Source organism: Silurus aristotelis (assembly GCF_946808225.1).
Source record: "Silurus aristotelis genome assembly, chromosome: 22".
Classification (NCBI taxonomy): Eukaryota; Metazoa; Chordata; class Actinopteri; order Siluriformes; family Siluridae; genus Silurus; species Silurus aristotelis.
In genome coordinates, this window is record NC_139595.1 from 9,660,309 (window position 1) to 9,686,108 (window position 25,800).

The 25,800-nt window shown below is 39.1% G+C and overlaps 1 protein-coding gene and 1 long non-coding RNA gene across 51 annotated transcripts in view; one reads left to right on the plus strand and one right to left on the minus strand.

Annotated features, from left to right (window-relative positions):
* Window positions 1-25,800, plus strand: part of mbnl1 (muscleblind-like splicing regulator 1) — a 71,363-nt gene that overhangs the window by 3,656 nt on the left and 41,907 nt on the right. For 22 of the 50 annotated variants that reach the window (XM_083525934.1, XM_083525918.1, XM_083525967.1 and 19 more), the window contains exon 3: window positions 22,680-23,375. In XM_083525934.1, coding sequence (XP_083382060.1) covers window positions 23,202-23,375 — 174 coding nt within the window. In that variant the 5' untranslated portion in view covers window positions 22,680-23,201. Of the gene's footprint in view, window positions 1-10,974; window positions 11,837-12,149; window positions 12,812-22,679; window positions 23,376-25,800 lie in introns of those variants that run through there. The other 28 variants (XM_083525944.1, XM_083525952.1, XM_083525948.1 and 25 more) reach the window with 19 other exon arrangements.
* LOC310717832 lies at window positions 19,139-20,618 on the minus strand. Its single transcript, XR_014530960.1, has 2 exons — window positions 19,422-20,618; window positions 19,139-19,366 (listed from the first exon to the last, which is right to left on the minus strand). It is a non-coding gene; the product is annotated as an uncharacterized lncRNA (long non-coding RNA).

The window sequence follows — 25,800 nt, forward strand, 5'->3', positions numbered from 1 at the left end:
AAGTTTTAATGTGATAATTCTCGTTAGGGAGAATATTCGCCCATGATAAAATTTAATTTTTTATTTATTGACACACAGTTGCACTAGACATGAAATAAATGCACTGCCCTCAGGCTTTTGCACAAAACACAGAGGGGAGCTTGAAGGTGTAGCGGGTGGCTTTGCTACTTCTAAGGATGCTGGGATTGATAGTGGATATAAGAAAGCTTTAGGGTAGTATTCAACATTTCTGGAGAAAACGGATATTTTCTGAGAAACAGGACTTTTAAAGAGAAGCAGGATGTATTATCAGCTGTGCAAGCAAAGTGCTCAAGAACACAGCAGAGCTAAAGGTTTTATCTCTCTATTTTTCTGCTTGTTGCATATAAATGTGTCCTTACCAATGTAAAAAAAAAAGATGTCACTACAGCTGAATTCTTAAAAGCAGCCAAAAATGGGAACTATTGTCCTTTCGGGTCTACAAATCAGTTAATTAACAATTAATATTAGCACGGATTGTATTACATTATGTAATATAATATGACTACAGTATGACCTTTTTATAAGTCGGATTCAATTCTAAACGCAATTTCTGCAGTTCAAATCCGAGTTGAATTTTTCCAGGATTTCCCAGCACCTGGTCTGTTTTAGATTTACTTGTTGTATCGAAACCTGTTGCATTTGCGTTCATATTATGTCCGAACATGGCTCACTTCATTTCGGCATGCTATGTAATATAAAAACTATGATTTATAACGATGTAGTAAAAGACTAATAATATGGCATTTTGTTTGCAAATGAATGGTGTTGTCTCACACACACACACACACACACACACACACACACACACACACACACACACACACACACACACACACACACACATGTTACTTTTAATTCCTGAACAAGTGCACTCCTGAGTTAGAATTGTGTTTACATTCATGGGAAACTCTGGCACATAGCACTGTAACCAAACTCCTACAGATCTCTCGGTTTGGTACTGCAGTGAATTCCCTGGTCCACATGACAGCTGTTGCCTTACAAACGTTTCATGTGATCCATGCTTTGTTTCCGAATAAACTGCCAGTATGAAAGCTCAGTTGTTAGTAAGTATGTTCACGCAGCTGGTTGCTTATTCGGTACATCTCTTTTTTTTTGCAGGCATATCACTTGAATCTTTGCATGTTTTATCATATCTGCTGCTTTCATGTCACCTCTGTTGCCCTGCTTATTTATTTATTTATTAATTTATTTTTTTTTGTATAAAGCAAGATATGCAATCAGTCTGCATAGCATGGTGTAATAAAGTCTGCTTTATTACATGCAATTTAAGCAAGTTGTTGGAAAGTTGTATATTAATTCAGTGATTCTGTCAAAATGTCGATTCTGCTGCACCATCACACCATCAGCAAGCACTTACATGCTGTAAAGATCAGAGCAGGCAATGGTTATAACAACCTAATTAAAATGCATAATGAGCCAACAGACCTGACTGCATTAATGAGCGATTATTTCACTACCTGTGTGAACATGAACAGAGACTGTTTTATTATTAAGGGATGATGATCCGGCTTGTGTTCACATCCGGCAATTGAATTTTCTTGTTTTATCAGCATAGGACACAGAGGCTGATGAAAGTGATGCTTACAGTCCAAGTGAGAACTCATTTCCCATTGTCAATTAAAAAACTCTAACTAGTACATTGTGGCAATAATGTATTTCTTCAAGTAGATTATATTACGAATGCAGAGCATCTGTGGGCAAGTTTCAGAAACTGTGCAGCTGCACACAGTAAACCCAAGTTCATATTCCTTTGCCAATATCTAGAACAGTATACTGTAGTAAAAGTATGAATAACTTGTTTAAGTATTACTTCAGTAAAAGTACTCCTTTTTTTATACTTTCAAAAACTACTTGCTTTAAAAAAAAATCTAAAGTAAAAGTCCTGATTTATAAGAACTATACTTTAATAATTTATGTAGTTCAATGTTCAATTATCCTGATCCTGAACATCAGACATTTACATTTACATTATTGGCATTTAGCAGATGCCCTTTTCCAGAGCGCTGTACAAAAGTTTTTTAAATCTCTATCAAGAAATAAATTTAAACTGGTACACTAGATTACTGGTGGTCTAGTGGTTAAGATGCAGCGCTCTCACCGCTGCGACCCGGGTTCGATCCCCGGTCAGGGAACCATCCCCTGCCGGTCCCAAGCCCGGATAAATTGGGGAGGGTTGCGTTAGGAGGGCATCCAGCGTAAAACATGTGCCAAATCAAACGTGCGGAGGATCCGCTGTGGCGACCCCTAACGGGAGAAGCCGAAAGAAAGACACTAGATTACAAACTTAAGATAAATCATCCTACAACTTTGTCTTGAGGAATTTTTTTCAGTGTTTCACGAAGAGGTTGATCTTCACCTGTTGCTTGCACTCCGCTGTTCACGTCAAGTCGAGAAGCTTTTATTCTCATTTTAACCATATATAGCAGACGCAGTACACTGTAAAATGACTCATCATTTCTCCAGAACCCTGGTGCTACATAAAACAACAGAAAACAACATAGAGCTACAAGAACACAGAGCAAAGGACTAAAGTAAGTTGTCCTCGCCTCATAAAGTGCATCGTGTGTAACCAAGTACAAACAGTGCAGACAAAGGACAGGTCAAAAGACAGCGTAGGACAAATAAACAAAACACAAAATAGTGCCACCAGTAAACCTACTGTATGTTATACAGTACAATGTGCAAAAGAGAACTGTATACAGTATTGTACTTGTGAATAAACACAAAATGTAAACACAAGAGCAAGAGCAGCAGTAAAGTAGATGTGGCAAACAGCATGTAAGCAGTTATATAGTTATAATAAAAAAATAATATAGACTGGGTGGTGCTGAAGACATGAATGTGTGTGAAATGAGTATTAGAGTGTGTTTGAGTTCAGATTTGTAGCAGCTCAGTAACACAGTTGAGTGTGTGCGTGTGTGTGTGTGTGAGTTTCAGTTCCAGTTTAGTCCTGGGTGTTTAGAAACCTGATGGAATCGCTTTCCCGAAGGTAAGAAAGTGAAGTGTGTGTGTGTGTGTGTGTGTGTGTGTGTGTGTGTGTGTGTGTGTGTGTGTGTGTGTGTGTGTGTGTGTGTGTAAATGTCCGTGATAGAGGGGAGAGCGACTCTTCTCGCTGGTCCTCAATATCCTTTGTGGGGTCTTCAGATCCGAGACAGTGCAGTTTTCCAAACCAGGCAGTGATGCAGCTGCTCGGGATGCTCTCGATGGTCCCTCTGTAAAACGTGGTCAGGATAGGGGGAGGGAGATGGGCTTTCCTTAGCCTTCTCAGGAAGTAGAGACACTGCTGGGCTTTCTTGCTGATGGAGCTGGCGTTGAGTGAAAGGTGAGGTTATCCGCCAGATGAACACCAAGGAATTTGGTCCTCTTGACGATCTACACGGAGGATCCATTAAGGATCAGTGGAGAATAGCTGCTCTGTGCCATCTCTTTAGTTTTTGCAACATTCAGAGACAGGTTGTTTGGACTTACACCAGGCTGTTATCTGTTTTACCCACCACGGTCGTGTCATCTGTTCCTGATCCGGACTGACTCAGGTCTCCCAGTCAGAAAGTCTAGGATCCAGTTGCAGAGGGAAATGTTAAGGCCTAGTAGGCACAGCTTCACAATCAGGTGCTGAGGGATATTTGTGTTGAATGCTGAACTGGAATCTATGAACAGCATTCGTACGAATGTGTCCTTATTGTTCAGGTGGGCGGAGGCCAGGTGGAGGGTCATGACAATGGCGTTGTCCATGGAACAGTTTGGATGATATGAGAACTGCATGGGGTCCAGTGAGGGTGGTAGCTGGGTCTTGATGTGCCTCATGAAGAGCCTCTCGAAATACTCCATTATGATGGGTGTGAGTGCGATTGGACGATGATAGGAACAACTACGCTGCTCAGGAAAATGTTGAAGATGTCAGTGAAGACATTCGTTAGCTGTTCTGCACATTCCCTGAGCACTCTGTCAGGAATGTTGTCTGGTCCAGCAGAGTTGTGTGGGTTAACTCTGCATAGAGTTTTAATCACTTCAGCCATAGTTATACTTTGTTCTACACCTTAAACCGGGCCTAGAAGTTGTTCAGTGCATCTGGGAGGGAGGAGTCATGCGCCGGGTGTCTCCACTGTCCTGAAAGTGGCTGTGGAATTTCAGACAGTTTGGCCCTTGCTATTCCTAAGGCCATCTTGTCCCCTGCTCTGAAGGTGGAGTCTCTAACCTTTAGTAGCGTACGCACCTTTTCCGTCATCCACGGTGGTTGGAGCGTGTGGTGATGGTCTTGGAGATGGTCATGTCATCAGTGCTCTTGCCGATGTAGCTTGTCACTGATGATGTGTACTTCGAACCGACAAGAACGAGTCACGTTAGCAACATGTGAGGAGAAGGACAATTGATTGTCCATAATTACCCCAATGCTGTGAGCAGTGTCTGAGGGGGAGAGCAGAACGTTATGAAGAGTTATTCTGAGATCCTGACCTGGAGATGAATCACCTAGAATGACCAGCAATTTGTTTTTGCTGGGGTTGGGTTTTAGTTGATAAGCTCTCATCCACAAAGCTATGTCTGCCAAGCATGCTGAGATCTGAGCGGAAGCTGTGGTATCTGAGGGAGGGAAGGAGTAGATGAGTTGAGTGGTAAGAAAACACGTGAGGATATGACTTCAACAAGAGCGTGAGTATAGAGGGATAAATGGAGAGGATCAAGTACTGAGGCTTGTGGGACACAGTGGAGAGTTTGCGTGGGGCAGATGTTGACCCCTTCCATTTTACCTGGTATGAGCAACAAACCTTTTTAAGAGAGAGTTTTCTATAGTTGCAGGCATGCAGTGAGAGAACTTTGACTCACACTCATGCTAGCTAGAACACTTGTGGTATCACTTAATGGTAGCAAAGAACAGAATGTTTTTTTAATGTACTGTAGCCAAAAAATATAGTAAGTTTACATTTTAAAATGTAGTGTAGTAAATGTTTACCCAAACTGAAAATATTTTTATATTTGAAAGATGTATTATACTGTAACAAACTACAATTACTTTGTTACTTTCCAGCACTGGTAGTATTTGAAGACTTGATTGAAACTTACCACGTGCCTTAGTACGAAAGTGAAATAGTCAAGATGTGATTCAGGGACATTATTATTCTTGTATGTATATGTGAAATATATTTGTAATAAATAATGATGGCACATACTCATTTCTTTATGCCAATTTTTTGTCTAGTTTTGATTAAGGCATTGTGACCTATATATATATAATTTAGTTACATTTATAAATGTATTTAAATCTAAATTCACAGTCCCCTTTCTCATCTCAGTTGCTAATTTACAACCATGTGTGACTGTAAAGACAGGAAACCTATTGTGTGTGTGTAACAGCATGACATGCACCCTCTATGTGTGTGTACGTATGTCTGTGAGATGTGCATGTTCAAAATGTCTATCACAGTTCTCCATTGTTATACTTTGCCTTTATTCGATTGTTGTGCTTTTTTAAATAATTAATTAATTAAATTTTACTTTTAGTATGAATGTAATTTAGCTAAACACCAGAATAACATAGCCTGAACTTTAATAATTCAAGAAGTTCAAAGTTCAAATATTTCAAGAAGTTCAAAGGTTCATTCAAATTATATATATTTATTTACACAACCCAGTGAACCGTTATTTTACATATGTGAGCATGTAGTTAACGGTTCACATCCCTTTTTCAAAAACACAATTTGCCATACGAGCATCTGAAAGAAGTGCCTCTGAGCTGCTCATGGAAGGATCTGAAACTGTATCTTGTAAAGGGCACAAGGTAGTGGTAGTGGTAGTGGTGAGAGGTACAATTATAAAACAATTAATTAAAGAAGAAGAACTAAAAGGCAAGGATTTCTTTTCTTCCATGTAAAAAAAAAAAAAAAAAAAAAAAAAAGAAAAAAACCAGTCAAATTTGTTATTAATTGTGTTATTGATGTTATTAATTCAATGAATGTCAATTCTAGTGTCAGATATATGATTTTATGGCACTAAGTTGGTGATTGATGATCATGATCATAACCTTACATTCCATTCCGTGTTGAGCAGAAATAAGGCCCCTCTGCAGACACACTTGCATTCATTGTCTAATGTGGGACAACGACTGCTTTCTGTATGCAGAGTCACATAGCCAAACTTTATCTGTATGAAGACAGAGATTTATTAATGGCATAAGAGTAGCCATGAGCTAGCATTGAGATAGTATTGTTAATGCCAGTGACAGATTAAAATGTCCACTTTACAACACCATGCACACACTCAAATGCTATGTATTTGGAAAGAAGGAGGAAACAATTATGGACATAAGAAAACCTGTGAAACTCCACATAGATAGTAACCTGAGCTCAGAATTAAACCCAGAATTGAAACCTGGAGCTGGCAGGCTGCATTGCTACCTGCTGCACCAAGGTGTAAATCCATGTGCTAATAATGTGCAAGATAAGCTCTTTCCACTATTTCTTTTAAAAAAAATCACTTACATAAGTGTAGCATGCCAAACATTTCAGAAACCTCCTGTTTTACTGGAAACCTTTTTTATAACCACACACATGCACACAGATGCGCACACTCGCACACACACACACCCACACACGCACACACACACACACACACACACACACACACACACACACACACACACACACATAAACACACACACATTACATTGCATTACAGACAATAATTACATTATTGTAATTATCATTTTGGAAAACTGCCGTTCAGGCCAGTTTTTGAAGGGAGAGCATCATGTTCTGCTTTAGAATGTCACAATACATGTTGGAATCCCTCAATGAACTGCAGCTCCACAGTACCAGCAGCACTCATGCAGCCCTAGACCATGATGCTACCACCACCATGCTTGACTGTAGGTTAGACACAATTTCCTTGGTAATCCTCACCAGGGTGTTGCCACACATGCTGGACACCATCTGAGCCATACAAGTTTATTGTAGTTTCATCAGACTACAGGAAATAGTTCCAGTAATTCATGCTATTAGACAGGTTGTCTTCAGCAAATTATTTGTGGGCCTGCTTGTGAGCCAGCATCAGAATAGGCTTCCTGCTGACAACGGCCATATAAACCGACTTGTTGCAGTGTGCGACGTATGGTCTGAGCCCTGACAAGCGGACCCTCCGCTTCTGCAAGCTCTAAAGCAATTCTGGCAGCACTCATGTGTCTGGTTTTTGAAGCAGCTTCTGCACCTAACACACAGCACGAGACTCAACTTCTTTGATCGACCCTTGCAAGACCTGTTCTGAGTGGAACCCGTCTTGGAAAACCTCTGTACACTTTTGTTGCCAGTTATTTTGAGAATAATGACAAAATATATATATGTATATATTTATATTTGTATATATTATAGATTTTTTGGACACCCGACCATAAGATTTGTATGTGCTGATTGAACATCCCAGTCCCTATTTGCTGTTGTAATGACATTTCTATATGTTCCACTAGTTTTAAAAGTGTGCTTGTGGAGATTTGTCCTTATTTAACCACAAGATCAGTAAAGAGGATTAATAAAGTCAGGTACTGTTGCATTCCAATTCATCTAAAAGGTGTTCAACAGGGTTGAGGTCAGAGCTCTACAGCAGGCCACTTAAGATCATCTCTTTCAGCCTATGTATTTTCATTGAGCTCTCTTTGTGCACAGGTCTCCTAGTTCAAATGAAGGAAAAATGTAATGCTCCACATTAAAAGACATCCGATACAATTGTGTTCCTTCAACTTTGTTGTAACAGTCTGGGAAAGAACCAAATATGACTGGAAAAGTCAAGTGTCATAATATTTTTGAATATATAGTGTATATACAGTATTTAAATGTATGTCACGTGTAGCAACTAACAAACATTGCATTTTGTAACAATCTCACAAGCCACATATTTCAGGCAGCAAGTTATTATTAAAAACAAGGAAGATAATAGAACATATACAAAAGGTAGTTTTATGATAAGTTTATGTTGCTGTTATACATGGAAATTCTAAGAATGATTAAAAAGTCTAAGAGCTGTTTCATGGAAACTATAACTTTTGCCTCACTGTCTGTGAATAAACTTTGCAGTATTTCTAGGACGATCATTACTTATAACACAGACAGATGATTGTGAGCCGAGTGGCAGCTAAATAATCAAATACAGCCAAGAAATATTTTCCTTGTGCATAAAATCTGAATGAATTGCTGAGAAGGAAAGGGTGAGGAAGTGAGGGTGAAGGACAGTGTTGTAAACAATGCTGAATTGTCACCCTGGCGTGAGATCTAAATGTGCGAATTGCCACAGACTTAGCACCATGCCAATGTCAGCTACAGCACTGCTAATTCTTGAGCTAACAGTTTGGTGAAAAGAACACAGACAATGCAATGAGAAGTACTCCGGTGCTCTAGATTCCCCATGCATATTTATTTCGTCAACTTTTTTTTGGGAGATGACATCCGAGGTGTTCCAACCACTAACAAATCAGACCTGGCAAATTCTTTGCATTTTGCTAATTCTAACAAATAGCTTTTGAGTATATTACTAATCAGTTAACCTTATGTTTTAGGCATGCCACTGAAATATCGCAAAGGAAAATAACCAAAATAAAAATGTAAAACCTAACTTTTATTGTTTATTCAATTGCTTTGTGAAAGAACTATATTGTACCTTTAGTCTAGTCAGCTCCACTAACCAACCCTCTTTCATTGTATTCAGCATGTGTATATCAGAAAGCCTCACCAGCCATCTTGACTGTAGATGTTAGGCCAAGTAGAACTCTGTGGCCTAGTTGCTGAAAATAGAGGCAAAAAGGAATACAGTAGATGGCAGGACCAGTCATGGGCCAGTTCAGTAACTTTGTCTGGACGGTGTTTTTGCGGGAAACCATTGTATAGCTCCAACAGATACCCTTAGGGTAACTGTGGTTGGGATAAGGCTAAGGGAGCTGTTTGACAATCCTGGCCATCAGAGAAGACAGCGTCACCTACATACTTCTCAAAAACACAAGTGGAACTAGAGACAGCTGAAAAGTATAGAGTTGAATTGGGACTTGTGAACTTTAGAATGAAAGGGAAATTAATATTCTTCTGAATGTACATTCTGCAGGACCCTTTGTTTTATACGATAGGGTCTACCTTTTTGATTTTGCCTTTGTCCAAGAGGTAGTCAGAGCAGTGATTTATCTGTGCTGCGGGGCTAGTCTGTTTGTTAATACTGGTAACTTAATTTTAAAGACTGTGCTTTCCTTTTCAGACTTGCTCTTTTGCAGCAAGTCCAGCAGTCAACAGTTAAGGCTCTCGGTTGTTATGCAGAATTTTGGGGTTCAAGTCCCAGTTTTGCCAAGCTGCCACTTTTGGGCCCTTGATCAGTAACCTTAACTCATGGCAGACCCTATGCCAACTTCATAACAAGCTGGGATTTGTGAAATTAATTTTTTTATTATATACTGTATGTGACAAACTTAGGTGAAAAAACAAGACACAAAACAAAAAGGATGGTACAAACAGCAGATTTTGTCAGATTTATTTACACATGTCTGTCTGCAAACGATTTTAACTACACTTGCAATTGTATGTAAATCTGGTTGACTCAGAAATGTGCTGTGTCGTGTCCTAGGTGTGCCAGCAGTGAGGTGTCAGTCAGCACCTTCGTGACCAACAGCTACAGATTAGATGCTGTTAGAGGCTGTTCCAATTCTAGCAGTAGATTGGTTAGTTGTGTTTCATAAACAGTACAGTAAGTTCTTACTAAAATCTCATCAGGGTGTCAAAATTACGTGCAGCGCATGTCTGGGCAGAGTGAGTTCTCTGGTAAGATCACCTGCAATGTCATTGGTAGGTATGTGACCCAGGCTGACCTGCTTGTGTTGAGCTGTCATAAAAAAAAGAAAAAAAAAAACCTTCTCTGAAGTTGTCAGTAAAATTCTTGCATCCTCACATGGAATTGTGTGTGAAGAGCTACGTTCAAAAAACTGAGTTTCTTGCCACTGCCTGCATGTCAGTATCTAATCCCATTCGAGCCACCACCGTTTTGAGGGTAGCTGTCATGGTGAGATTAGAGTTTGTCAGCAGTGCGTGTGAGCTGACAGAGGTCTATTCAGATGCGTTTTTAAATGTTGCTGAGGTCACTGTTGAACAAGGCGGTTCAACTCCCAGGACATTATCGGCCTGCAATAACATTCTAGTCCTGTTAAACATAGCATACCAAAGAAACAATGGTTATTAGGCTTTTCAATTCAGTTTTATTTGTATAGCACTTTTAACAATGGACATTGTCCCAAAGCAGCTTTACAGAGATTAAAAGGTTATAAAAATTTAAATGTATCTTAGTCCCCACAAGTTAATGTCTATAAGTGTATCCATAAAGAGCAAGCCACTCATGAGAGAGGAACCAGAATCAAAAAGGGATCTGGGGGTTAGCCCAGTAGATGCATGGGTTAGTTGTTAAAGGTCTTGAGCGGCCTGCTACAGAGCTCTAACCCCAACCCTATTGAACACTTTTGGGATGAATCGATTGCTGACTGGAACCCCAGGCCTCCTCACCATGCATCAGTACAATACTTGGTAACACCCTTGTAGCTGAATGAGCACAAATCTTTATAAGCACACTCCATAATGTAGTGAAACATCTTAGAAGAGTGGAGGATATTATAACAGAAAAAGGGGGACTAAATGTGGAAATGGATGTTCAAAAAGCAAATCTGATGGTCAGGTGTCCACAAGCTTTCTTCCCTATTGTGTATGTGACTAGCTTAAACACCATCGATGTTAAGCTGGTTCACACTAAATCCTGTGTAATGGCAGTTCATATGACAATACAAGTTTAATGGCTAGTCATGAAAAAAGGGAGAGAGAAGCCTTTATGTGAACAGGCATCTGGGCGACTTTTAATGTATGCCCATGTGTGTGTGTGTGTGTGTGTGTGTGTGTGTGTGTGTGTGTTTATAATATCACTGCAGTCTGCATAGAAGATAACTCTCAAGGGACTGAAGGAAATCACTACATAGTTTCTCACACAGCCCCTCTCAGTTTTCTTTTTTTTTAAATACCTTTCCTTCCTTCTTTCTCCCCTCCCCTCCCAATCCTTTCCCTCTTTCTCTCTCTCTTTCTTTCTCTCTCTCTCTCTCTCTCTCTCTCTCTCTCTCTCTCTCTCTCTCTCTCTCTCTCACTCTCATTCTCCCTTTCTCTCTCTCTCTCTCTCTCTCTCTCTCTCTCTCTCTCTCTCTCTCTCTCTCTCTCTCTCTCTCGCTCTCTGCCTCTTCCTTCCCCCAGAGGTGCTGTGACAACACTTCCTGGTTGGCGCTAGTGGGCAGGGTTATGCTTGTGCATGATTGGTCGCTTGGCTGGATGCTCTGCGCAGTACTGTTGTGCAGTTAGACTGCTGTTGCTGCTCTCGCGCTCTCTCTATCTATCTCTCTCTCTCTCTCTCGCTCGCTCGCTCTCTTTCTCGCTCTCTTCCTTCCTCTCTTGCTTTTACTCTTTTGCAGCACTGAGGCGTTTGGCTCTTGCACGCACACAGAGGGGCACGCACAGGGGCTCGCTCACATTAACCAATAAACACATTTACATGCAGCGGAGCAGCGAGGAGCCAGACACGTTAGGTTAGGTTCTCTCTCTCTCTCCCTCTCTCTCTCTCTCTCTCTCTCTCTCTCTCTCTCTCTCTCTCTCTCTCTCTCTCTGAGAATGGTCCAGCTGGTGCCTGAGGCTCTGCTGTCGCGGCCTGCTGCCTGCATCTGATCACGATCACACACACACACACACACACACAAACACACACACACACACTCGCACACAGAGCCGGCTCACAGGAAAGCACAATGTGAGAGGTAAGGATTTCTTCCTTTTTTCAGTCTTATCTCCTCGCTCTTTCTAGAGCAAAGCTAGCTGCGGCAACAGAAAATCTTCAGGCAGTGCGGGACTTTTTGTGTGTGCACGTGTGTGTGTGTGTGTGTGTGTGTGTGTGTGTGTGTGTGTGTGTGTGTATGTGTGTGGGGGGGCTATGTTTGGATTTCCATGAAGGGCTACTAGTTTGCCCACACAGGAGACAGGTCAATTTAATAGGTTAAAGCTGTCACTTCTCAGACACACGTGTGTGTGTGTGTGTGTGTGTGTGTGTGTGTGTGTGTGTGTGTGTGTGTGTGTGTGTGTGTGAAGGTGTGACCCAGCTTCTGTTTCCCTTTTTTTTTCTTTTGGCTTATACTGAAACGGCACGTGGCTGGTTAAATGTTAAGCTTCATGTCCTTGTTTTCTCTCTCTCTCTCTCTCTTTCTCTCTCTCTCTCTCTCTCTCTCTCTCTCTCTCTCTCTCTCTCTCTCTCTCTTTTCTGTGTGCTTGAAGTGTGTATGTGTATGTGTATGTGTCTGTTGTTTTTTTGTTTTTTTGCATATACTCTGCATGCTGAGTTTCCCGCCCCTGTAAAATGTAAATTACGTGTGACATGTCTAGTTGGCACTTCCTAATATGGGGTGCGCTGCGATTCAGCAGGATCCTGCCAGCCACTCCAGGATTCCACCAGGGTGTGTGAGACACAGGGTGTGTGTGTGTGTGTGTGTGTGTGTCTGTCTAAGAGTGCATGTGTGTGTATTTGTGTCAGCGTCAGAGAGACCATTAGTAGGAGTCGCGAGAGAGAGAGAGCGAGAGAGAGAAAGAGGGGGGCAAGAGAGGGAAAGAGATGTCTATGCATGGTTTTCACTTCTCTTTGAGTGCGTCACTCCTCTCGAAAGACGCCATTTAAGTCTTCGCTACTAAATTCTACACTAATACCTGTGAGCGTGGACAAACCTGCGCTCAAGCTTTCTGAGGTTTGTCTTTTGTTTCTGTTCGCTTGCCGTTAGTAACCTGCCGTTTTCGGAAAAAAACTAAATATGTTTCGTTCCCAGGTCTGCATCTTGTTATTACTCTTATGATGCCCAACTGGTGTATGGTGGCTATTAACAGCATACAGAGGGTGTATATTTGGGTGGCATTGTACTTGGGATGATGCCTCTGAAAATAGTCCAGGAAGCTTGTTTATTATAAGTGTTTAATGTTTACCGAATGAAGAAGATATCATAAAGATTACAGCCTGGGAGTGGTGAGTTGTGTGCCATGCTTTAAGAGGAACTGGGAGTGGTGTGTGTGTGTGTGTGTGTGTGTGTGTGTGTGTGTGTGTGTGTGTGTGTGTGTGTGTGTGTGTGTGACAAAGAAAGAGTGTTGCACTTTACAGGAAAAAAGTGAAAGTCCTAAGGAAGTCCTATCACATGCTGTTGGAGGGAGAGGCACACACTCAGGGCGTCAACGGCTCTCCTGCAGTTCACTCACTCGGTTTCTGATACAGGCAGAGCAAATAATACCAAGCCATCTGTTGCTAATCTTAAAACACAGTCCTACCCGAAACTACACACTTCTGCTGTATATAGTATTGCATATTGAAATCCTGATCACCATCCCTGGCCTTTAAAACATGTTGTTATATCGAGTTTGATGTGTTATTGGTTATATTAGTTGTGATATCGAGTTTGATGTGTTATTGGTTATATTAGTTGTGATATTGAGTTTGTGTTATTGGTTATATTAGTTGTGATGTCGTGTTTGATGTGTTATTGGTTATATTAGTTGTGATATTGTGTTTGATGTGTTATTGGTTATATTAGTTGTGATATCGTGTTTGATGTGTTATTGGTTATATTAGTTGTGATATTGAGTTTGATGTGTTATTGGTTATATTAGTTGTGATATTGAGTTTGATGTGTTATTGGTTATATTAGTTGTGATGTCGTGTTTAATGTGTTATTGGGTATATTAGTTGTGATATTGAGTTTGATGTGTTATTGGTAATATTAGTTGTGATATTGAGTTTGATGTGTTATTGGTTATATTAGTTGTGATATCGTGTTTGATGTGTTATTGGTTATATTAGTTGTGATATTGTGTTTGATGTGTTATTGGTTATATTAGTTGTGATATCGTGTTTGATGTGTTATTGGTTATATTAGTTGTGATATTGAGTTTGATGTGTTATTGGTTATATTAGTTGTGATATTGAGTTTGATGTGTTATTGGTTATATTAGTTGTGATATTGAGTTTGATGTGTTATTGGTAATATTAGTTGTGATATTGAGTTTGATGTGTTATTGGTTATATTAGTTGTGATATTGAGTTTGATGTGTTATTGGTTATATTAGTTGTGATATTGAGTTTGATGTGTTATTGGTTATATTAGTTGTGATATTGAGTTTGATGTGTTATTGGTTATATTAGTTGTGATATTGAGTTTGATGTGTTATTGGTTATATTAGTTGTGATATTGAGTTTGATTTGTTATTGGTTATATAAGTTGTGATATTGAGTTTGATGTGTTATTGGTTATATTAGTTGTGATGTCGTGTTTAATGTGTTATTGGGTATATTAGTTGTGATATTGAGTTTGATGTGTTATTGGTAATATTAGTTGTGATATTGAGTTTGATGTGTTATTGGTTATATTAGTTGTGATATCGTGTTTGATGTGTTATTGGTTATATTAGTTGTGATATTGTGTTTGATGTGTTATTGGTTATATTAGTTGTGATATCGTGTTTGATGTGTTATTGGTTATATTAGTTGTGATATTGAGTTTGATGTGTTATTGGTTATATTAGTTGTGATATTGAGTTTGATGTGTTATTGGTTATATTAGTTGTGATGTCGTGTTTAATGTGTTATTGGGTATATTAGTTGTGATATCGTGTTTGATGTGTTATTGGTTATATTAGTTGTGATATTGAGTTTGATGTGTTATTGGTAATATTAGTTGTGATATTGAGTTTGATGTGTTATTGGTTATATTAGTTGTGATATTGAGTTTGATGTGTTATTGGTTATATTAGTTGTGATATTGAGTTTGATGTGTTATTGGTTATATTAGTTGTGATATTGAGTTTGATGTGTTATTGGTTATATTAGTTGTGATATTGAGTTTGATGTGTTATTGGTTATATTAGTTGTGATATTGAGTTTGATGTGTTATTGGTTATATAAGTTGTGATATTGAGTTTGATGTGTTATTGGTTATATTAGTTGTGATATCGTGTTTGATGTGTTATTGGTTATATTAGTTGTGATATTGAGTTTGATGTGTTATTGGTTATATTAGTTGTGATATTGAGTTTGATGTGTTATTGGTTATATTAGTTGTGATATTGAGTTTGATGTGTTATTAGTTATATTAGTTGTGATATTGAGTTTGATGTGTTATTAGTTATATTAGTTGTGATATTGAGTTTGATGTGTTATTAGTTATATTAGTTGTGATATTGAGTTTGATGTGTTATTGGTTATATTAGTTGTGATATTGAGTTTGATGTGTTATTAGTTATATTAGTTGTGATATTGAGTTTGATGTGTTATTGGTTATATTAGTTGTGATATTGAGTTTGATGTGTTATTGGTTATATTAGTTGTGATATCGTGTTTGATGTGTTATTGGTTATATTAGTTGTGATATTGTGTTTGATGTGTTATTGGTTATATTAGTTGTGATATCGTGTTTGATGTGTTATTGGTTATATTAGTTGTGATGTCGTGTTTGATGTGTTATTGGTTATATTAGTTGTGATATCGAGTTTGATGTGTTATTGGTTATATTAGTTGTGATATCGAGTTTGATGTGTTATTGGTTATATTAGTTGTGATATCGTGTTTGATGTGTTATTGGTTATATTAGTTGTGATATTGAGTTTGATGTGTTATTGGTTATATTAGTTGTGATATCGTGTTTGATGTGTTATTGGTTATATTAGTTGTGATATTGAGTTTGTGTTATTGGTTATAGTAGTTGTGATATCGTGTTTGATGTGTTATTGGTTATATTAGTTGTGATATCGTGTTTGATGTGTTATTGGTTATATTAGTTGTGATATCGTGTTTGATGTGTTATTGGTTATATTAGTTGTGATATTGAGTTTGATGTGTTATTGGTTATATTAGTTGTGATATTGAGTTTGATGTGTTATTGGTTATATTAGTTGTGATATTGAGTTTGATGTGTTATTGGTTATATTAGTTGTGATATTGAGTTTGATGTGTTATTGGTTATATTAGTTGTGATATTGAGTTTGATGTGTTATTGGTTATATTAGTTGTGATATCGTGTTTGATGTGTTATTGGTTATATTAGTTGTGATATCGTGTTTGATGTGTTATTGGTTATATTAGTTGTGATATCGTGTTTGATGTGTTATTGGTTATGCACAGGCCTGAATCATGTGTCACTTTTACATAGCCAAAGTGATTCATAAGAGAAAGAAATCTGTAATGTGCTGTTTTGTGTTACGTGTTTTGTGAGTGCAGTAGTACTGTAGTGTTTAGCATGGATTATGGGAACACGCCTGTTAACAATGCCTGTTCTGTGTCGTAAAAGAATTATAATATTACTGTTATTCATTGCAGGGTTACTGGAGTGTGTGTAATGGTAGGACTACTTTCTGGCCTGAAGCTGATTAAATGAGTTCATGCTGGATATTTAGGATTGAATTATACAGCATGTTTTTTGTTGTTGTTGTTGTTGTTCTTTTTCTTTCCTATCTGCATCGAGTTACAGTACTCTGTCTTTCTGTTGCTTCCTGTTAAAGTGTGTAGGAGTGGGAAAGGAGGTGCACATGGCCACTGGATGTGTGTCAGTGGGGGTCAAAGTTGAGAACATGTCCACATTAAAATATTCACAAGTTTTGTTGGTTTTAATGTTCGTATTTGCACTTTCATTTTTGGAAGAGTTTTATATCTGTAGCATGAACAGACATCTGCTCTGAGTTGACCCACATGCAGCAGACCATTGTGGCAGCAATATAGAACTAAACAAGGTGCTCACCGCATGGCTTCATTGGAGCGATGGCTTGCTTTGGAGGTTGGCAGACATCTTGTCAGTTGTTCATGATTAGAATAAGAAGGTGAAAAAAACGCTCAGATGCACTGCCTTTAGCGCTTTAGCAGCTATAATTGGCACGTGTTGTGGTGTGTCTGTGTGGAAGAAGAGCCTGAAGTGATATGAGCCTGTGCTGTCAAAAGTGTAAAGAAGTCTTTATGGGTCTGTGTAAAATTTTGTAAATCTCAGGTTTGAATGTAGCTGTACATCTGTGTGCATCCTGGTATGAAACGCAGACACATGAGCAAGAGGTTTGTGTGTATTTGTTTGTGTTTGTGTGTATCTGCCCGTATTTAATGTTGAAAGAAATGAGCACTAATATGGCAGCAATCAGCAGCACATGGTATTCTGTAGACATATAGTGGTTTATTCATACAAAAATCAACCGGAAAGATCTTTATTTTATTACTCTTAAGAGAATACACCATTGGATTTTTCTTCAATATATTTTCCTTCGTGGGCAATGTATAAACAGTTTCGCTCCCTTACACTTCAAATATATATAAATAAGTGCATGAATATATATATCCTTAGCACCATTTCTGGGTAGTTTTTTGTTGTAAGCAATTGCTGAACAAATTTGAATAGAGCGTCATGGTACTAAACCAGAGCAACTGTGGTAACACCACTCATTTCCAACCCTTAACTTGTTTTGTTGAGACGTATCATTACCTCCATGTGTGAGTCATGTAGGTAAAGTGCTGCGGTTTCAATAATGACCAGACGCCAGCACACGCACGATCTGGTCACCATACTTTACTCCCCAAAATGCCTAAGAGTATACATTTACGTATGCTTTAAACAACAAGACTGTGTTTAACTCAGTTGTTTGGTCACCAGACAGAAAATACAGAACGTTGATAAGATTTTGGGTTTCTTCCAGCTCGACCTGTTACGGATCATGCTTTCCAGGAGGCCGCACACTGTGTTAAAGTCTGCTGCTGGGGTTTCCGATCAAACTGCACCACAGAGCCAAAACAGAGAGCACTACAACAAAAAGTTGGGACACTCTAGTAGAAAATGCTATTGTAAACTACCTGTGGAAGAATATTCCATGACATGGGTGAAACTCCACACTTTTCCCCACTGTGTAAAAGAATCCCAGGCTACTTACTGAAGTGTTATGAGAATAAAATAACTTTTTTATGCATGTCAATTCCACTGATACAGTTATTTAAAAAACAACATGAAAAAGCAAATCAGCTAGAGCTCATCTCTTAGCTACGGTCAGCTAAATAGATCTTACTGTGATCACCTGATCCAGCAGAAGTGACTATGCTTTGCTGTGTAACTGTGCTCATCCTGCAATAATATCAACAGCACATCGTCTGCAGAATGAACGAGTCACTCAGTGTTAGGTTGGGGGGGGCCCTGCTCTGCTGCAGTGGTAAAGGTGCTTTTCCAGAGACTCTGGGGCTCCCACTAGCTAAAATATACAAGGTGTCTCGATACATAGAAAAGAATTAGCAAAGTTTGAGTTGAGTTGACAGACAACACTGAGTTGTCTGTCAACTCATGATAAACTCATGTTAACACATCAGGTGTAATCAGGTGCATGTAATTGCATTTTAAGTGAGTTTCTTTAAATGGCCAAAGGCATAGGTTTTTATTGTCAAAGGCATTCTTGGAAGAATGTAATGTAAATATCATATATATAAATGATGGCATGACACTAAAGCAGGAGGTAGTAATGGCTAATTTTTACTTAAGTACATGTCAGAGCCCATTTTTCTTTTATTTAACTTGAGTGAAAAAGTGTAGTCAGTACTTTAACTTTTACCATAGTCTTTTAAAACATAAGTATCTTGAGTGAAGGACGTGTGTACTTTTGCCATCTCTGCTGAACGGTAGCCATAAAATTATGCCTGGTCGGTGAATAACTGTAAGACATTTTGTTCAAAGGTGTTTTTGTTGTTATTTTGTTTTCTCTCCATGTTTTCTTACCTGATCTAAGCGGTTTGTTTTTCTAGCCTGTCAAACAGACAGTGTTAGCATGCTAATAACCCTGCGCAGAGGGTTGAAAGACACAGATCAGGTTAGCTGACAGCTCAAGTCACTCACTTTTGCAAAAAATTTTTTTTTTTGCTATATCATCACTGACTAGCTTTCGACAGAATTAGAGAACAAATATATTACTTATATGTTTAGCAAAAACTACGCTACCTCAACATTACATCACTTCTAAACTTTTTTTTCTTCTGTAGTGCAATGTTACACTCTTTTACCTTCTCACTACATTTTAGATGCGTTTAATTCACTCTTATTGGCTGTAACTGCTACTATTCCCCAGGTAACTAGACTGTTTTGCATTTGAATGGATTGTGTTTACAATTAATGTGCCTGAGCTTGATACATATGATATACGCCCTAAAGATTGTCCACCAAATCTGACCCGACTCCACCCCAACAAAGTTTTACTTTCTGAATGACTTAATGCAGCTCAGGAATATCATACGTATTACTAAGATTTTTGTTCTTTTTCCTATGACTCAAAAACTAACATCGCCCTGAACACTGCCAAATTGTTAACATAAAAAACAAACAAAAAAAACCACAAAAGATTCTTATAGTCAAAGAAACCCCTCTCTAACTGATGTTTGCTACTCTGCCTTTTATATGTTCAACATCCACTCACTGAATGCTGGGAAATGTAAAATCTGAAATCACTGGAATTTATTTGTTACTTTATGCATGTTAATTTTACGTGTTTGCTAGATAAAGTGCATTTTTAATGTTGTGTTGTTGTATGTCTTTAATGTTTCCCACACGTACTGTCATGCCAACAGGCCACAGATACTGTACACATGTTTAATCCTGATTAATATCTAAAATTGAGTTTTACTGTTGTTATCATTGCACTTTCACTACAACGACCGTTATAACCGTCATTATTCTGGTTGCCAGATTATTTTGTCTTTCGCTATTTATGTTTTTTTTTTTTTTTACCCCATTAACGTGTCATTCCACGTTTTACAGCCTGCATTTCTCAATATCACCACCGTGAAATACTCGAGCACATCGTCTGCCATTTATGGGAATGCTGCAATCTTGTTTTCCTTCCTCTGTATAAAAGGAGAGAATGCTTGTGTGCAATGTCTTTGGTAGCTGAAGCTGTAGGTTAGTCTGCAGGCAGGAGGAGCAGGCATCTGTGGCATGACGAGAGAATGAAATGAACCTCGATCGACTGAAACAGTGGTTCTGCATAACAGTGTGTTCATTTCTTGTGATAGGGTTGTTTTCATTCTCTGGAAAACAAGATACGCTAAAGGCTGTGTTCACATATGCGTAATGAACATCCCTAAAACTGTGCACATCTGTATTCAGTATGTCTGTATTATGTTTTTCACTCTGAAACATGTTTTGGATTATGTAAATGCACTCCTGGCATTCTAGGGCAATATTAAAGATATATATCTTCTAGTATAATAAATTAATTAGTTATACAAATCATCCCAGTACAATCATGGGCAAACAAATATTAAAAATATTAAGCTTTTATTTTGTAAAAATACATAATCAATTATTGATCAGAAACTAAGTGCGAATAAAAAAAACAACAAAAAAAAACGTACTGCTAAGAGCTCTGCTTCTATTGTTCCACCATTTGCTGTTATCAGAAATCAACAGTTTGTTGAACGTAGAAACAATGTTGACTCTTAACTGAGTTCTGTATGAAAAGTGTCAAAAACTGAAAGGAAAACAGTGAAAACTAAATAATTTTATCTATTTATTTCCTGACCAATGATTTGTTGTAAGACCATTCATTCACTCATTCATCTTCTTCCGCTTATCCGTAATTCGGGTCACGGGGGCAGCAGTCTAAGCAGATTCCCCAGACACTTCTCCGTGTCCAGGGATCCGGCTGTCAAGCCCCCCGCCTTCGACTGCTGCCCAATCCTCTCAGCACCGGTCCCTTACGGTCCCTCCTGCAGGTGGTAAACCCACGGGAAGGCGGCCCCACGTCGCTCCGACGTCACGGCCCTTGATTTATTTTTCTCGTAAGGGTCCCCTGGAGCATAGAGGGTTAAGGGCCTTACTCAAGGGCCCAAGAGTGGCAGCTTGGCAATACAGGGGCTTGAACCCCCGACCTTCCGATCGGTAACCCAGCGCCTTAACCGCTGGAGCCACCACTCCCCGTTGTAAGACCATTTAAAGCTTAATATTTCCAGTGTGGCCTATTTTTACCCCAACATGCAGTTTATTGATATTTGGAGCCCTACGTGAGAGAAATTAAGCAACCACAGTGGTGTAAACTAATCTAAAGAAGTTCTCTGGAAATTGAAACCAAGTATCTGCTTATGACCGGAGCAAATGCACAGAACTGCGTAAATATTTACCTAACTTTTAATGCAATGTGCAAAGTAGGGCCTGTATCTGTTTTTCTCTCTCTCTCTCTCTCTCTCTCTCTCTCTCTCTCTCTCTCTCTCTCTCTCTCTCTCCTCTCTCTCTCTCTCTCTCTCTCTTTCTTCATTCTTACTATGGCACAATGCAATCTTCGCACTGCAGCGATGGAAATCAAAAGCTCCAAGTCTAGACACGATTCTCCTTTAATCATGACGGTAATGTTCATTGGGCTGAGCAGTGCAGGCATTGGCCTGCTCACAGAGGAATCTGACAACAATGCTGACAAATGCAATGTACAGGAATATATACACACACACACACACAAACACACACTTACACACTTGCACTTCCTGGTCCTGTGACCGTTATCACGCCTATTGTTCAAGTTCCAAAGGTTCGTTGTATTACAATCCTGGAAGTGGTTTTGAAGTAAAAATGTTTGTTCTTTGAACTTTACTCTCATTTTTGGAAGTGATGAAGCTCCATTGTGTGCGGAACATCAACACGTGATAGTGTGTATGCAGCAAATTCTAAAGACAACTTGCAGTTAGAGAGCACATGCATCTTTCTCTCTCTCTCTCTCTCTCTCTCTCTCTCTCTCTCTCTCTCTCTCTCCTTCTCTCTCTCTCTCTCTCTCTCTCTCTCTCTCTCTCTCTCTCTCTCTCTCTCTCTCTCTCTCTCTCTCTCTCTCTCTCTCCCTGCTTGGCTCCTGGCCCAGAATGCGGTTGCAACATCGCTTACCCTGATTGGTTAGCCAGCATCATGCAACACTTCTGAGAAAGGGGAAACGTACTTGCTCTCTTTCTTTCTACTTCTCTCTCCCAAACTGTCTTTCTCTATCTCTTTCTGTATCTCCCTACTTCTATCTTTTTCTCTTTAAATAGATTTGCCACGGCTTAACTGCTGAGTGTTGCACTGTAAGTGATATGCTATTAGAGTTGATTTTCTAGAGCCTGTACTGACACTGGTGAATTTACAGAGGGGTTCTCGGGTGTGTGTGTGTGTGTGTGTGTGTGTGTGTGTGTGTGTGTGTGTGTGTGTGTGTGTGTGTGTGTAAAAGTTTGAGAGGTGTAAGTGTATGAGAGAGAGAGAGAGAGAGAGAGAGAGAGAGAGAGAGAGAGAGAGAGAGAGAGAGAGGAGAGAGAGAGAGAGAGAGAGAGAATGTATTTGACAGAATGCTTTATTTGCCCATGCTGATGGTGTTATGTAGACTGCTTTGCATTTTTGGCATTTTTCAGTGGCTAAAGAGTTTGTGCAGCTGGGCAGAAAGACAAGAGTGAGGGAAAGTGTGAACAGGATGAAGAATGCGCAAAAAACGAGTAGTACCACGTGACAGCAACACAACTGGCCTTTTAACCCTTTATTAAGCACCTGTACACATGCACAGGTCACAACAACATGATGCATGACACGTTTTTCTCACTTTTCCCCTTCTTTCTTCCAGGTGGGTACTGAAGGTAGTGCCCTCTCTTGCTGCAGCTTGGACCCGCTTGTAGTGCCAGTCCCTGCTTTTTTGCAAGCTTGCTACCCAAAACCAAGCCTGAACCTTCAGCCAGCGACCTCTGACCCCCTGATCCTGCACACCCCTGCCACCTCAGCAGAACGCAGACCTACCAAGTGCATCACCTTCCACACAGCTGCAGTGCCCCAGGAGCTGCCAAGTGCCAGTGGGATCGCTTCGAGTCGAAACGTTTTCAGAATTGGAGCTTTCTTTAGGCGTGTGTGCACGTGTGGGCAATCCAATCCAGAAGTGAAAACATTTTCATTTTCTTTTTTGCTGCCCAGGAATTCTCTGTGAATTTCTTCAGTGTTGTGCTTTTGACCCCCACACACTTCGTTGTGGAATAGGCTTTATGTCAATTGTTTGACACAAGAAGTAAAGCGAGAGACTACCCATTAAAGGACAGCCAGCAGATCATCCTGACCTTGAAAACACACCCATATATACACACACAAAGTCCTAGCCATGGCAATGAACATGGCACACATTCGCGACACAAAATGGCTGACACTGGAGGTGTGCCGTGAGTTCCAGAGGGGCACGTGCTCACGCTCAGACGCTGAGTGCAAATTCGCCCATCCAGCCAAGAGCTGCCAGGTGGAGAACGGCCGAGTAATCGCCTGCTTCGACTCGCTCAAGGTAAAGCCATTAAAGGCAATATTACAGCACACGCCTTCCACAGTGACTCAGAGACCAAACGGGAGAGGGAGGGAGTGAGGGAGGGGAAAAGAAAGAGTAAAAGCAAGAAGTACTGTAAGAGGATTGTTCAAAGGGAGACTGAGACAGTATGAGAGACACAGGAAATATGAGACACCATGAGAAAAAAAAAGGTAAAGGAAAGATGGACTAAGAGACAGAGTGAGAGTAACAGACACTGACCCACTAAGACCAAACTAGGAAGTTGCAGTTAACATCCTCTTGCCAAATTTAACTGTGTGATCAGACTATTGTTGATTATACACAATGTATAACTGTGCCTAATGATGTAGAGGAAGAAAACGAGGAAAAAGTGCAGTTAGCTGCATCAGTGAAGGAGAACGAGAGCTGGATTTAATCGATATCCGCAAGGGTTGGTTGCCAACAAACTAACTAGCTTACCAAACACACACACACACACACACACACACACACACACACACACACACACACACACACACACACACACACAGTACAAAAACTCAGATCAGCCAACCATTAACAATAAACACAAAATGAGACAATTCTAAGGAATATGATTAACTAACAGAATGTAGTCAGGATTATGTATTTTAGCTGTTAGCATAATAGCACGTCTTGTTCATTCGTGTGTTTGGAACTCCTTTTGTTTGTAATTGTATCTTTATTTTTTTATATTGGCATTTTCTTGTTTGCAGACAAACACAGTTCATGTCATTCTTTCTAAAAGAACTTTAAAAAATATATAAGTGTTTTATATGCATACACACAGGTGAGAATCATTACACATTACCTGTCAGTTCAACCTGCCCCCTCTCTGTCCTCATTTGACCTCTGTCCTCATTTCTCAACAAAAAATGCAAAACGTAGGGTGGGGTCAATGCAAATATGTTACTTCGGGAAGGTACTTCAGGAATTAAATTGCACATGAATACTACTAAAGAGCAAGTATTAATTTAGCATCAAATCAAAACCACTACCACCTCAATTTCAAAATCATTTGAATATTTCTGGAAAAAAAGCGTGTGTAATTAGTTGAAGTGCGATATCTTGGATCGCGCAAATTCTGTGTTTAAATCTGTGTTTATTGTGCAAAACAACGCACATCAGCAACATTCAAATATTGTTTCCTTAGACCGATTTGCAATGTGAACGATGCACGCAATTATTTACACATGCTTGTTATTTGGGATTTTAGTAAAGAGATTGAAAGTGGATCGAGCACTGTGAATCGTCTTTGCTGCAATAAACAGAAGCTCAACACACCCAATACAGTTCAGTTGTTCGAAAACTTGATGTGAAACTTCCCTCCCAAAATAAATATTCACTACAGAAGTTGTATTTTTATAAAAAAAAAATTAAGCTAAAAAGCAAACATCACTGTGCTCCAAAAGCAGCAAAAAACAGAGTGAGAGCAAGTAAGAGTGAGAGACTAATTTGCACAATATCCTTCAAACCACACAGGAATCTGTCTTAAAGTATCTCGCACAGTTATAGGCCTGGACACACTAAGCTGATTCTTCCATCGAGTGTGTTTTGCTGTCGATGTGTCATACCAAAAGGCATTCTGTTAATACAATGAGCTGGGAGAAGTTCACACTGTAGGTTGCTGAAAGAACACAGAGCTACATGTAACAGCCAAGCAGATCCGATTACAGAGCTGTAAAAGTTTCACTCGCAGTGATGATGCTCTATGTAATTTTTTTGGATGGAGTAGTAAATGGGCTATGTGTCAAATTTTGTGTAAATTTGAAAAAAAAAAAAAAAAAAAAACACAATTTTCTATACCTCGATGATTCGACCTTGATTGCGCAGAATTGAAACGCTACGAATGCAGTTAAAAATTATTATAGAAGGAGGTCATAAAGGAGCATCGGAGAAAAACAGTTCTAGGTCTGTGGCAAGTGTTTTAAAAGACAACAGATAACAAACATTTGAGCATAAGCTCCCCTTTGTTTTTTGGCATCCCCTCAACCTGCCCTTGACCACACATACACACACACACACCCATACAATGCCTGTATGAGTCATAGCACTGTTCTCAAAATATTACAAAAACATCACACTTTTCAAACATGTGCTCTTTGACAAAACGTCATATTCAAAAATTGCTAATTAAAAGGTTAAAAAAAATTGCTAATGAATTAGTTGATTAACCAATGTTTTAATAACAACAAACAAAATTCAGGTTGCTATACAGTACTTGTTTGATATTCTAAAAGGGAACTGGTATATTGGACTTTATATTACTTTCTTTTTTATATATATATATATATATATATATCAATAAAGTTGTTGCTGATTGGAGTACTGTATGTTGAAAAGTGACATTTGCGAGAACACTAATCTAAGTAAGCAGTTTATAAATATATATTCTGTTAAATTTATC